We start from the raw sequence: 15,111 nt of genomic DNA on the forward strand, positions 1-15,111 counted from the left end.
CCCAGACTTGAATTTTAATCACTTGGGTGGCTGTGTTTGGAGAATGAGTTAGAGTACAGAAGTGGACCAGGCTGGAATCAGGGAGTAAAAGGAAGTCATTGGCCATCAAGCAAGTTGCAGTAAGTGAACAAAAACTGATCATTTCCCAAGCCTTATGGCTAGTGAGTGATTTACAGTGTATGTTTATTATATGAGGAAAATATTCCCTCCTTTTATTTGTCATATAGAAAAACAACATTGGAAATACATGCCTAAATAGACAATATACAGGTTGAACATCCTTGATCCAAAAATTTAAAATCCAAAATGCTCCAAAATCTGAAACTGTTTGAGTGCCAATATGACACTGAAAGTAGAAATTTTCATACATAAATACTTAACACAAATTTTGTTTTATGCACAAAATTATTAAAAATATGGCATAAAATTACCTTCAGTCTATGGGTATAAGGTGTATATGAAACATAAATTTCGTGTTTAGACTTGGGTCCCATTCCCAAGATATCTTCTTATATATATGCAAATATCCCAAAATCCAAAACAATTCAAAATCCAAAACACTTCTGGTCCCAAGCATTTCAGGTAAGGGATACTTAACCTGTACGTTGTTAGATAATTTGTTACAAAGTTGTATGGAAAGACTGAAATCATTATTTGAAAGTGCAAAGCCCAGATATCACCCCAAACTACATGCTCAGTAAAAACTCGAGATAAGTGAAATTGTATTCCTCTGTGAATATGTCCTGTATGTCCTCTGTGAAGATAATTTAAATCTGGAGTTAATCCAGTTAATGAGGGAAAAACCAATCCAACAGTAACCTTGATCAAATGGCAGTGCAATCCTTAATTATCAAAGAAACTCTTGGAAGAATGACAGACCATTTATTATCATATTTGAATCTTTTCAAAATTTCCTGAGGAAAATAAAAGTCTTACAATACCTTTCAGGAACATGATATAGTTTCCATAAACAGTTTCCTAAGACATTGCTGCTTGCAAGTTGTATGGGTATGGTGAACAAATCTATAACTGGAAAGATAAAAACAGGGTAAACATAACATATAATGAAGCCCTCTATGTTAAAGCATGATGATTAACTTCCAAATAAAAATTTTAAGGAATTCAGTCAAACAGTTAATTTTCGTGATATCAAAATAGAAAAATAAAATCCTCCATTTCAGCTACCTAAAACATATTCAGTATAAAAAGCAAGGTACAGAATGATAATATCTTATAAGTGTAAAACAACATATTTATAGATATAGGTACAGATGTTGATGTAAATATTTTTATAGGCAGAGAAAATTGCTGGAAGGATATAAAAATAATAAACAATGACAATATCTTGGAAAGCAGTTAGGTAGCAGGGCCAAGGGCTTTTTACCTTATACTTCACATTCCTCTATAGAGCATTCTTTTTTTGTTTTGTTTTGTTTTGAGACAGCGTCTTGCTCTATCACCCAGGCTGGAATGCAGCAGTGCGATCACAGCTCACTGCAGCCTTGAATCGCTCAAGCGATTCTCCCAACTCAGCCTCTGGAGTAACTGGGACCACAGGCACATGCCACCACACCCAGCTAATTTTTATTTTTATTTTGTAAATACAGGATTTCGCCATGTTTTCCCAGCTAGTCTGGACCTCCTGAGCTCAAGGGATCCACCTGCCTTGGTCTTCCAAAGTGCTGAGATTACAGGTGTGAGCCACTGCGCCCAGCACAGCATTACTATTATAATAAAAACTAGTATAATTTTTAACAAAAAGGTAAAGAAGGATATACCCAAGATAATCAGCAAAAAGCTGAAAAGGAGGTAAAGAAACTGTAAGAAAATATATTCAGTAGAAAATGTAAGAGAACAGGAATAAGTACAAATGCAACAAACCTGAATGGGCTTAAAATATTCTATTAAAAGTTAGACATTTTTGAAACAGCCAAAGAACAAAAAAAATGCAGCAACAGGTTGGGTGCAGTGTCTCACGCCTGTAATCCCAGCACTTTGGGAGGCCAAGGCAGGCGGATCACAAGGTCAGGAGTTCGAGACCAGCCTGGCCAATATGGTGAAACCCCATCTCTACTAAAATACAAAAATTAGTCGGGCGTGGTGGCGGGCGCCTGTAGGCCCAGCTACTCGGGAGGCTGAGGCAGAAGAATCACTTGAATCTGGGAGGCGGAGGTTGCAGTGAGCCAAGATCATGCTGCTGCACTCCAGCCTGGGCAACAGAGTGAGACTCCAAAAGGCAGGTGGTCAGCCTGTAATCCAGATTTGGAGCCGGGTGGCAAGCGGTCAGAGTCAAGCCATCCTGCTCAAAAAAAAAAAAAAAAAAAAATGGTATACACCACCACCAAATGATATAGAAAGACTGAAAATTAAAAAAAAAAAAAAAAAGAAAACCATATGCCAGGCAAGTACTGACAAAATTTAAGCTAGTAGAGAACTAATAACTTTAGGTAAACAACTCACAACTTTAAGTGGGCAAAGAGAAATATTTAATGTGCAGAATAATTATAATTTACTAAAAAGTTGGAACAGTCATAGCCTTAAGCACTTAAGAACATAGCTTTGGGCCAGTTGCAGTGGCTCACACCTGTAATCCCAGCACTTTGGGAGGCTGAGTTGGGCAGATCACCTGAGGTCAGGAGTTCGAGATCAGCCTGGCCAACATGGTGAAACCCCATCTCTACTAAAAATACAAAAAAAAAATTAGCCAGGCATGGTGGTGCGTGCCTGTAATCCCAGCTACTCAGGAGGCTGAAGCAGGAGAATCACTTAAACCTGGGAGGCGGAGGTTACAGTGAGCCCAGATTGTGCCACTGCACTCCAGCCTTGGGCAACAGAACAAGACTCTGTCTCAAAAAAAGAAAAAAAAAAAAACAACCCAAAAACCACATGATCATCTCAGTTGACACAGAAAAAGCATTTGACAAAGTTTAACACCCTTTTTTAATAAACAGTCTCAACAGTTTGGGTATAAAATGAAAATTCCTGGCTGGGCATGATGGCTCATGCCTGCAATCTCAATACTTTGGGAGGCTGAGGTGGGAGGATCACTCAAGGCCAGAAGTTTGAGACCAGCCTGGGCAATGCTGCAAGACCCCATCTCGACAAAAATTATTTTTAAATTAGCCAGGCATGGTAGCACATACCTGTAGTCCCAGTTACTCAGGAGGTTGAGGCAGGAGAATCGCTTGAGCCCAGGAGGTCAGGGCTGCAGTGAGCCATGATTGCACCAATGCACTTCAGTCTGGGTGATAGAGTAAAACCCCATCTTAAAAAAAATAAAAAATGAGCAGGGCACGGTGGCTCACACCTGTAATCCTAGCACTTTGGGAGGCCAAGGTGGGTGGATCACGAGGTCAAGAGATTGAGACCATCCTGACGAACATGGTGAAATCCTGTCTCTACTAAAAATACAAAAAAAATTAGCTAGGCATGATGGTGCGTGCCCATAGTCCCAGCTACTCGGGAGGCTGAGGCAGGAGAATCACTTGAACCCGGGAGGCAGAGGTTGCAGTGAGCCGAGATCGCTCCACTGCATTCCAGCTTGGTGACAGTGAGGCTCCGCATAAAAAAAAAAAAAAAAGCAGAGGAAAATTCCTCAACATATGAAACATATGACATGGTTTGGCACTGTGTCCCTACCCAAATCTCATGTCAAACTGTAATCCCCACGTGTCAGGGAAGGTACCTGGTGGGAGGTGGTTGGAGCATGGGGGCAGTTTCCCCCATGCCACTCTTACCATAGTGAGTAAGTTCTCATGAAAGCTGATGGTTTAATAGTGTGGCACTTCCCTTCTCCTCCTGCTGCTTCAAAAGATGTGCCTTGCTTCCCCTTTGCCTTCCACCATAATTTTGTTTCCTGAGGGCTCCCCAGCCATGTGAAACTGTGAGTCAATTAAACCTCTCTTCTTTATAAATTACTCAGCCTCAGTAATTACTTTATAAATCACTCAGTTCTTTATAGCAGGGTAAAAATGGACTAATACAACATAATAAAGGCCATTTATGAGAAACCTGCAGCTCACATTATCATCAATGGAAAAAAACCTAAAAACTTGTCCGCTAAGATATGGTACAATGCAAGGATCCCAAACTTATCACTTCTAATCACCATAGATTGGAAGAACTAGCAAGTGCAATTAGATAAGAAAAAGAAGTAAAAGACATCAAAAATCAGAAAGGAAGAGGTAAAATTATTTCTATTTGCAGATGACATAATTCTATATGTAGAAAACCCCAAAGATTCCACAAAAATATATTAGAAACTAGTAAATGAATTCAGTAAAGTTGCAGAGTACAAAACCAACATACAAAAATCAGTAGTTTTTCTATACACAAACAACAAATGAGCTAAAAAAGAAATCAAGAAGTCAATCTCACTTACAATGCTATTAAAAAAACACCTAGGAATAACTTTAAGCATGGATGTAAAAGACTGCTACAAGGAAAACTACAAAACACTGATGAAAGAATTTGAAGAGGATACAAACAAATGGAAAGACATCTCACTTTTCATGGATCAGAAGAATCAATGTTATTAAAATGACCATACTACCCAAAACAATCTACAGATTCAATGCAATCTGTATCAAAATGCCAATGATTTTCTTCACAGAAATAGGAAAAAAAATCTCAAAATTTTTATAGAACCACAAAAGAACCCAAATGGCCGAAGCAATCCTGAACAAAATGAACAAAGCTAGAGGCATCACACTAACAGTCTTCAAAATATACTACAAAGCTGTAGTAACCAAAATCGCATGATATTGTCATAAAAACAGATACATAGACAAATGAAACAGCATAGAGGACTCAGAAATTAATCCATGGATCTACAGCCAACTGGTTTTTTGACAAAGATGTCAAGAACACTCACTGGGGAAAGAATAGTATCTTCAATAAATGGTCCTGGGAAAACTGGATATCCATATACAGAAGAATGAAACTAGATCCCTACATCTCCCCCTATACAAAAACCTTATATGTGAATTTATATATAAAATCAAAATGGATCAAAGACCTAAATGTAAGACAGAAACTATAAAACTACTAGAAGAAAACATAGGGGAAATGGTTCCAGACACTGGTCTAGGAAAGATTTTATGAATAAGACCTCAAAAACGCAGGCAACAAAAGCAAAAATAAACAAATGGGATTATATCAAACTAAAAGGCTTCTGCACAACAAAGGAAGCAATCAACAGAGTGAAGAAACAACCCAGAGAATGGGAGAAAATATTTGCAAACTATTCATATGACAGGGAATTAATATCTGGAATACACAAGGAACTCAAACATCTCAACAACAACAAAACTGTATAAAAATGGACAAATAATCTGAATAGACACTTCTCAAAAAGAAGACATACAAATGACCAACAAACATATGAAAAAATGCTCACCATCATGAATCATCAGGGAAATGCAAATCTGCAAATCAAAACCACTATGAGGTATAATCTCACCCCAGTTAGGATGGCTATTATCAAGACAGCAAATAACAAATGCTGGGGAGGATATAGAGAAAAAGAAACCCTTTTTCTTTTTTTTTTTTTGTCTCTGTTGCCCAGGCGGCAGTGCAGTGGCATGATGATAGCTCATTGCAGCCTCAATCTCCCAGGCTCAAGCAATCCTCCCACTCAGCCTCCCAAGTAGCTGGGACTACAGACAAGTGCCATCACACCCAGCTAATGGTTTTGATTTTTAGTAGAGATGAGGTCTCACTATCTTCGCCAGGCTGGTATTGAACTCCTATGCTGAAGACATCCTCCCACCTCAGCCTCCCAAAGTGCTGGGATTACAGGTGTGAGTCACCTTGCCCGGCCAGAAAAACGGACTTATACACTGTTGGTGGAATGCAAACTAATACACCCACTATGGAGAACAGTATGGAAGTTCCTCAAAAAACTACAAATAGAACTACCACATGATCCAGCAATCCTACTACTGGGCATTTATCCAAAGGAAAAGAAATCAGTATATCAAAGACACATCTGCATCCCCATGTTTATTGCAGCACTATTCATAATAGCCAAGACATGGAATCAACCTAGGTGTCCAACAGATGAATGGATAAAGAAAATTTGGGCCAGACGTAGTGGCTCATGCCTGTAATCCCAGCACTTTGGGAGGCAGAGGCAGGCGGATCACCTGAGGTTAGGAGTTTGAGACCAGCCTGCCCAACATGGAGAAACCCCATCTCTACTAAAAATACAAAATTAGCTGGGCATGTTGGCAGGCGCCTCTAATCCCAGCTACTCGGGAGGCTGAGGCAGGAGAATCGCTTGAACCCAGGAGGCAGAGATTGCGGTGAGCTGAGATCATGCCATTGCACTCCAGCCTGGGCAATAAGAGTGAAATTCCATCAGAAAGAAAGAAGGAAGGAAGGAAGGAAGGAAGGGAGGAAGGAAGGGAGGGAAGGAAGGAAGGAAATGTGATATATATATGTGTATATTCTGTATGTGTGTATATATGTGTGTGTGTGCGTATTCATATATACATACATACATACGCACAATGGAATACTATTCAGCCATAAAAAGAATGAAATACTGTAATTCACAGCAACACGGATGGAAATGGAGGACAGTATATTACGTGAATAAGCCAGGAACAGTAAGTTAAATGCTACATATTCTCAGTCATATGTCGAAGCTGAAAAATGTTGATCTCATAGAAGTAAACAGTAGAACAGAGGATACTAAAGGTTGGGAAGGGTAGCAGGGGGAAGGGAAGGAGAGAAAGATATCTTAAAGGATACAAAATTATAGCTAGATAGGAGCAACAAGTTCTAGTGTTCTATACTTTCTATAGGATGAGGATAGTTAACAATAATATATTATACAGTTTCAAATAGCTAGAAGGAGGGTATGAAATCTACCTAACATAAACATATGATAAATGTTTGGGATGATGGATATGCTAATTACTCCAACCACTATACATTTATATGTATTAAAACATCACTATGTATCCCATAAATATGTACAGTTACCATATGTCATTTAAAAATAAAAATTAAGGTTGGGTATGGTAACTCACACCTATAATCCTAGCACTTTGGGGGACCAAGGCAAGTGGATACTTGAGGCCAGGACTTGAAGACCAGCCTGATCAACATGGTGAAACCCTGTCTCTACTAAAAATACAAAAAATATATATATATATATCTGGGCGTGGTGTTACACACCTGTAATCACAGCTGCTGAGGAGGCTAAGGCACAAAAATTGTTTGAACCCTGGAGGTGGAGTTTGCAGTGAGCCATGATCGTGCCACTGCACTCCAGCCTGGGCAACAGAGTGAGACTCTGTCTCAAAAAAACAAAAACAAAAACAAAAAACAACACCAACAAAAACAAAACAAAAATAAATAAATAAAAATTAAAAAAAAAATCAGGCTGGGCATGCTGGCTCATGCCTGTAATCCCAGCACTTTGGGAGGTTGAGGTGGGAGGATCGCTTGAGCCCAGGAGTTTAAGACCAGCCTGGGCAACACAGCAAGACCCCATCTTTACAAAAAGTTTAAAAATTAGCTAGGTGTGGTGGTGCACACCTATAGACTGAGCTATTCGGGAGGCTGAGGGAGGAGGATCGCTTCAGCCCGAGAGGTTAAGGCTGCAGTGAGTTATGATTGTGTCACTGCACTGAAACCTGGGTGACAGAGTGAGACCTTGTCTTAAAAAACAACAACAAAATCACACTGGCCAGTCACAGAAAGAAATGGCAATAATGAAAGCTGCCATCCCTGCCTGACAAACTAGTCTGATTCTTCTCTAAAACAAATTCGCAAAATGATTAAACTGGGTTGCAAAAAGCTGAGGGAAGTTTAAACAGAATAGCTTTGCTATCATTTGGAAAAAAAGAACTGAGTAAAAGCTCGGTCACCCTGACGTGGCTAATATTTGTATTGTAAATGCAACTCAGAGTACATTCTTCATATTATCAGATAAAGAAAAATAGTGTGGAATGCAAGAGTTGTCTGCGCTACTTTTGTATTCTCACTTCTGCTTTGCAGAAGGAAGTTCTTTTAGCATGCTAAGAGAGACAGTTAATATTCAAATTAACTGGAGACAGGTCTCTCCTTTGAAGTCTCTAGCTTCTTTAGAGACGATGCTAGACATCAGCAGAGGTCTGTATGAGGAGGAAAATGGGGCAACATGGGACAGGAGAGAGCCCACCCGCGGCTAACTGGGTATGGACTGAGAGATTACCCAAGAGAAAAGTGTTTTGCGCCACCCTCTGGACTTTTTGTGTATATTTGATGGCTACTAATTGATACCAATATGATTGATAATGAACTACACCGGCACACCACGGCTTAATAAGGGATCCCACGTGAATACCATTACAGACTTTGAGGGACACAGCAATGAGGTTACGCAATAAATCTAAGTCTCTGGGTACAAGAAACCGAAACGATGGGTGTCAAAACATATGCAAATAGAACTGAAACTCAGCAATGTACACATTCCAAACTAATAAATATCACCTGAACTTCGATTAAAAATGAATGTAATCTCGGCAGGGCGCGGTGGCTCACGCCTGCAATCCCAGCACTTTGGGAGGCCGAGGCGGGCGGATCACGTGAGGTTAGGAGATCGAGACCAGCTTGACCAACATGGTGAAACCCTGTCTCTACTAAAATATAAAAATTAGCTGGCCGTGATGGTGTGTGCCTGTAATCCCAACAACTCAGGAGGCTGAGGCAGGAGAATCGCTTGAACCCGGGAGGCAGAGGTTGCATTGAGCTGAGATCCTGCCACTGCACTCCAGCCTGGGTGACAGAGCCAGATTCTGTTTCTAAAAAGAAAGAAAAAAAAAAGAATGTAATCTCCTTTTAATTTTAAATAGAGCTTTTCAAAAATTCTGGGTTTCAACTCCAAGGGCTTCCTTCTGTGTTGTATACATAGCTGGGGAGAAGACAGCACCATTCACTTAAATGTCAATGGGAATCACATTTAAGTAAAAGGAAAAGGAAATCAGTAAATCAAAGACACATCTGCATCCCCATGTTTATTGCAGTTTATTCCCTGTTGGACGTCCCCTGAATTTCCTACAGAGGTGAAGCCATCTCTGCCTTAAGGAAAAATGAAGTGCCTAATACTGCTTATAGTAAGGTCCCTTTTCCAGATTTAGCTTCTCCACCCCAGATTTTTCACGAGCCATACTGAACTACTTCATGTTTCCATACTCATGTTTTGTTCCAGCCACACTGAATTACTTAACATCCAGCACATTGCCAAGCTCTTTTCCCCCGCTTCTGGGGTTTGTACAAGTTGTTCCCTTTGCCAAGCAAATTCTTCCCCACCTCCTTACTCCTTGCCTAAACTTTTCTTTCGGGCGTAGAAAGAAATATCGCTTCCGGGTAACCTTTGTCTAATAATGAAATACCTAAGACATATTGAGAACTTACTATGGGTCCCTCACTATTCTGAGTTCTTTCACAGAGATTCACTTTTATAATTATCAGGAAAACTGGACTTTTTTTTTTTTTTTGAGATGGAGTCTCGCTGTGTCGCCCAGGCTGGAGTGCAGTGGCGCGATCTCGGCTCACTGCAACCTCCGCCTCCCGGGTTCAAGCGATCCTCCTGCAGCCTCTCAAGTAGCTGGGATGACAAGCGTGCGCCACCACGCCCGGGTAATTTTTGTATTTTTAGTACAGACGGGGTTTCACCTTGTTGGCCAGGCTGATCTTGATTTCCTGACCTCAAGTGATCCTCCCACCTTCGTCTCCCAAAATGCTGGGATTACAGGCATGGGCCACAGCGCCCGGCCTGCATTCACTTTTATAATTATCAGGAACACTGTAGGAAGTGTTAATAGGTAAAAGGACCTCATTTCGTAGGTAAGGAAACTGAGACACACAGAGAGGGAGTTTCTAAAATAGTGTTATACAGGTGGCCTATAAACTCTGTAGTGAAGAAAGGAAATGAAGACAGGATAGAATGATTGCGAGAAAATGGTAAGAACAAGAGACTGGAAGACGCAAGGAAGTTTAGAATTATGCTGGCATAGGGGTCTTTTGAGCAGGCACGCTTCTTAGATGATAGGATTATAGTCAAGGAGGGGAGCGATTGCACTGGGGATTTCTGGAGCGGGTGCAGCCTCTGATGGTAACATGGTCCAGGGTATACCTTCAAAACGGGAGGCTACTGGAGGGAAAGGCGTCAATGGTGATAACACTTAAAAAAAAAAACTTCAGTGTTTCCCTAGCATCCAGCCCAGTATCTGCTAAATTCTTTAAAATATCTGTTGAATGCATGTCGTGAACGCCGTGCTCATGGGCAAGCCCCAGATGAAGTCTGTGCAAATGCTTCTTACTTTAACTCCCTTGCAGCAATCAGAGGAACATCCTCCGCCCAGGATTCTCAGGCTCCCTGAACCTCACGTGACAGTTGGAGCCCAGGCTGCGTCCGCTTTGAGGTTCATCCGAGTCTGGGCAGTTCAGTCCCTGGAGGGAATTCGCTTTAGATACGACTCTCAGAGAGAAGTGTGCTGCTAAGAACACGCGCTCATGGCCCGCAGGCATCAGAAGTGGGGTAGGCCGGGGAGGCCCTGCGCCCGTGCCTCAGGCCGTCCTTGGACCCAGGCCCTGAGGAGCGTGTCCGTGTTTCAGAGGGTGGCGGCGGCAGCTTCGTCTCAGCGAAGGCCACAGCACTGCGGTCGGCTGCCGCATGAAACCTCGGCTCCCCCTGACTCTGCACCAGTAACTTCACCTGCAACGCAATCCGAAGGCGAAGGCACCGCATCCCGTCGGCCCCGCGCGTCCGGAAGCCTCGGGCCCAAGACTCCCCGGCATCCTAGCGCGCTGGCTGCAAAAGCGGCGGGAAACGCCTCCGCGTCCCTTCCAACAGTACCGGAGAGAGGGGCGTGGCTGAGACAGGCCCCGCCTACGCGCGCACCGCCCCTCGGCAACCGGCACAACACAACAAAATGGCTGCCGCGCCGCTGGGCGCCTGAGGAAAAGAGTCTGAACTTCTCCCGCTCCATCTCAGCCTGCGGGACTGCTCGGCTCGGCTCCTAGGCGGTGAGCGTCAGACCTAGCCGAGCCCGTTCCCCGGCGTCCGGCCCGAGCGGTGGGGGCCGGCGGCAAAGGCGGGAAGGCCCGGACCGCGCGTGGGGTGGGCCGGCTTGGGATGGATTCGGGGCGGGGGCGCGTGTCTGGGAATTGGGATTGGACGGGAAAGAGGGAAGGGCCCGGAACGGGCGTGGGGCGGTGGATGAAGGAGGGAGGTTTGGATGGGAAGAGGTGGGGGCGGCGGGGGCGATTGGGGATGAAGAACCAGAGCGTGGGGAGGTGTGGAAGTTAGGGTGCGGCGCCCAGAAGGTTGTGGGTCCTGCCACCTGAGCTGAGGGGAGAGCTGGGATGTGCCAGCTGTCTGTGGGGAGTGAGCGGGAGAAAGGACAGTTTGGGCGTCCTGACGGGTTGTCACGGTATCGGACGGAGTACAGTGCGTGGAGAAAGATGACAGGATATGGGGACGAAATGCTAAAAGGAGGGGAAGAACAAACACTTTCGTTATATTCGTTAAGGGACTTGGGAGTTTTGAAGCCAGACAAACTTGGGTTCAAGCCTCAATTCTGCCACCTTGTGTGACTTAACCGGGTCTGTGACCCTGGGCGTGTGTTCTGAGCCTTCCTGATCATGTTTCCTCATTTGTCCAAATAATTGCGAATCACTTTTGAGTGTTCACTATTTGTCAGATCCAGTTTTAAGCACTTTGCACGTATTAACCTCATTCAGAATTTAAAATAACTTGTATGAGGTTATCATCCCCATTTAAAAAGTGATAGCACTGAGGACCAGAGAGGTTAAGTAATTTGCCTAAGATCACACAGTAAGTGGAAAATCAGAATTTGAACTCAGGCTGTTTCGTTCCAGAATCCAAGCTTTTAATTGTTCAGATACATTGCCACTTATAAATGAGGTTAATAATTCTGATCCTATACAGCTAAATCTTTGAGGATTTAAATTTGGTAGTGTCTAAGTGTTTAGTACAGTCCTTCAGTCAACAAATATTTATTGTCTATAGAACAACAGACAAAACCTCTGCTGTCTTGTAGCTTGTAGTCTAGAAGGAGAAACAGGCAACAACCAAGTAGTTTCACAAATAATGGTTATAAAATGCTATGAAGGAGACTGCTTGGTGCAGAGATCATGGGTAATAGGGAGATAAAATCTTCTGCATCTTGAGCTTAGATTCTAGCATGGTTCTTCCTACATAAAAGTGGTTCAATAAAATTGAGTAATTAATGGAAAGAGATGGGAAGCTTGAGTTTTAGGGTATCTGAGCAGAAGAAGAGAGATGGGAGAGGGGGATTCAGGCTTTTAATAGGTTGGAGAAGGACACAGGGGCTAGAGTATTAGGACGGAAAGGCAAATAGGCAGGCAGTTGGGTTGGAATGAGGAGGAATGAGTGGAGGTTTGAGTATTTTGTTCAGAAAGGGGAGTAATTGGAGGTCAGAGTATTGGAACGCATTAGGATGTCAGGGTATTTTCTGGGGTGAAGAGAGATGAGCAGCTTGGGAAGTCTGGATGGATAGAGAAATGTTGAGTCTGGGCACAGGAAAGAACCATAGAGAAATGGGGGAGACTATTACTGTGTTAGGGAACTGGGATAGAATTTGTGGGAAAATTGGCAATCAGAATGGGATAAAGAAGAATGGGAGGCAGAGGTGGGCAGCACAGAATGGGGGAATTGGCTTTGGAAAGAAAAATGGCTGGAGACTTTGCAGAGGAATCGGAATCAGGATATTTGAAAGGAGGAGAAGATTAAGGAGTAAAAGTATTTCAGTAGGTCAGAGGGTATGGGATGAAGTAGACTTGAAAAGTGCTGAAATCCAATTAAAGGGCTAAGGAGAGGGATATGGGGGTTAAGAAATGGGGATGGGTATTTGCATATTAGGGAGTCTGTAGAGAGACAGAAGGAGGTCTGCCTTATTTGGAGATCAGAGAAGATGGGAAGTTAGGAAGATTAGGAAAGGCTGGATGGAGGTGGAGTTTGCAGTCTGTACTAAGCTGTGATGGACTGAATTGTTAGATCAGAGCAAGTATCTGGGTTTATAGGTGGCAGGATGGGTAGTGTTTTGTTGCCTGGACATAGGATTCTGATTATCATGTCATTCAAATGGCTTTCTCTTGCTCTGCAGACAACCTTTAAAATACAACTGTAGCTCTGAACTTTATTTGCTTTTTTTTTCTCTTTATCCTGCTCGTTTACTCGCCCTAGCCTACCTCTCAGTTGTCTTCATTTCTCCATTGCTTGCTTGGTCTTTGTTCATGTGATTGCAAACAACATCCTAGATCAAACTACATCCTCATCTCGCCCTTAAAATTATAATTCAGCCTTTACTACCTCCAGGCAGTAGCCTAAGAAATGATGCCAGCCATTCGCAAACACTGTAAACCCCTAAGCCCACTTCACTGAGTTAGCTATTCTCTGAGACTGATTACATATATCTTGTTTCAGTGTCCAAGCTTTACAGAAGCTGTGGCAAGCAAGGTTTAAGTCTATGAATGAGTAATCCTGACTTTTACTAATCAGGAGAGGTAATAAAGGACCTCATGATAGTCTGGTGAGGCCTAAAGGGTCTTGGTCATTAGGATGTAAAAACTACAGGCTGGGCACAGTGGCTCACACCTGTAATCCCAGCACTTTGGGAGGCTGAGGCAGGAGGATCACTTGAGCCCAGGAGTTCAAGACCAACCTGGGAACTATAGTGAGACTCCCATCTCTACAAAAAATAAAAAATTAGCCGAGCATGGTTATATGCGCCTGTAGTCCCAGCCACTCAGGAGGCTGAGGTAAGAGGATCACTTGAGCCCAGGAAGGCAAGGTTGCTGTGAGCCATGAGCATGCCACTACACTCCAGCCTGGGTGACAGAGAAAGACCTTGCCTCAGGGGGGAAAAAAAAAACCCCAACTACATACTATACATACTGTAATAAATGTCATCTATTAATCCATTTAATTAGGAAAAAGATTTTACCTAAGCACATGCCTCTTAGATTTTCTCAAATTTTAGAGTATTATCCTTATTTAGAAGGAGAATGCCAGTGCAGCTTAGCAGCATCAATAGTATTACTGAGGGCTGGGCGTGGTGGCTGTAATCCCAGTACTTTGGGAGGCTGAGGTGGGTGGATCACCTGAGGTCAGGAGTTTGAGACCAGCCTGGCCAGCATGGCGAAACCTCATCTCTTCTAAAAATAAAAAAAATTAGCCGGGCGTGGTGCTGTGTGCCTGCAATCCCAGTTACTCGGTAGATTGGGGTGGGAGAATCACTTGAACCTGGGAGGCGGAGGTTACAGTGAGCCGAGATCACACCACCGCACTCCAGCCTGGGCGACAGAGCGAGACTCTGTCTCAAAAAAAGAAAAAAATAGTATTACTGAGACTACAGATTAAACTCAATTTCTCCCACTATACGCTTACAACATGATTCTGTAGGATTTTCCCCCACACATTAAGCAAGCAGTCAGTTCTGCAGTGGTGGGCACCACAGGACTGTCCTCTAGTTCAGTTCAATTCTGACACTGTCTACCTGGAGACAGCGTCACATCTCACAGGTTGAAGGCTGGCTCACAAGACTGCCTCCAAGTTCTGATGCCAACTGCAAGCCTTAGTTTTACCTGTGCTTCTGACTGACCAGCTATAGATCAGAGTTCCCACAACTCCCTCCTCGGGTTTGATTAATTTGCTAGAGCAGCTCACAGAACTCAGGGAGCACTTACTTACATTTACTGGTTTATTATAAAAGATATTACAAACGATATAGATGAAAAGATGCATAGCATAAGGCAGGTGGGAAGGGGCGTAGAGCTTCCACACCCTCTCTGAGTGGATTCCCCTCCAGGACCCTCCCTGTGTCCAGCTTTCTGGATGCTCCCCAAACCCAGTCTTTTAAATGTTTATGGAGGCTTCATTATGTAGGCCTGATTGATTACATCATTGGCCATTGGTGATCAACTCAACCTTTAGCCCCTCTGCCCTCCTTCTTTCTAGTGACCAGCCACGATCCTGAAGCTGCCTAGAGGTGGCTAGCCATCAGTCAACTCATTAGTATACAAAAAGACACTTATGACAGCAAAAGGGACTGAGACTAAGTATGTATTTCA

General features: G+C 43.1%; 2 protein-coding genes across 8 annotated transcripts in view; one reads left to right on the plus strand and one right to left on the minus strand.

The window, feature by feature from the left end:
* C5 (complement C5) overlaps positions 1-10,794 on the minus strand; it is a 124,935-nt gene extending 114,141 nt beyond the window's left edge. Inside the window, exon 1 of the mRNA XM_032165008.2 lies at positions 10,712-10,794. Coding sequence (XP_032020899.1) covers positions 10,712-10,794 — 83 coding nt within the window. The remainder of the gene's footprint in view (positions 1-10,711) is intronic.
* A 113-nt stretch (positions 10,795-10,907) lies between these two features.
* The window catches only part of CNTRL (centriolin), a 103,312-nt gene continuing 99,108 nt past the window's right edge, over positions 10,908-15,111 (plus strand). For 5 of the 7 annotated variants that reach the window (XM_032165000.2, XM_032165002.2, XM_032165003.2 and 2 more), the window contains exon 1: positions 10,911-11,022. The gene's annotated coding sequence lies outside the window, so the exon portion shown is untranslated. Of the gene's footprint in view, positions 11,023-15,111 lie in introns of all 7 variants that reach the window. The other 2 variants (XM_032165001.2, XR_004249938.2) reach the window with 2 other exon arrangements.

The sequence above is a fragment of the Hylobates moloch genome, unplaced genomic scaffold (assembly GCF_009828535.3).
Source record: "Hylobates moloch isolate HMO894 unplaced genomic scaffold, HMol_V3 SCAFFOLD_10, whole genome shotgun sequence".
NCBI classification, from domain to species: domain Eukaryota; kingdom Metazoa; phylum Chordata; class Mammalia; order Primates; family Hylobatidae; genus Hylobates; species Hylobates moloch.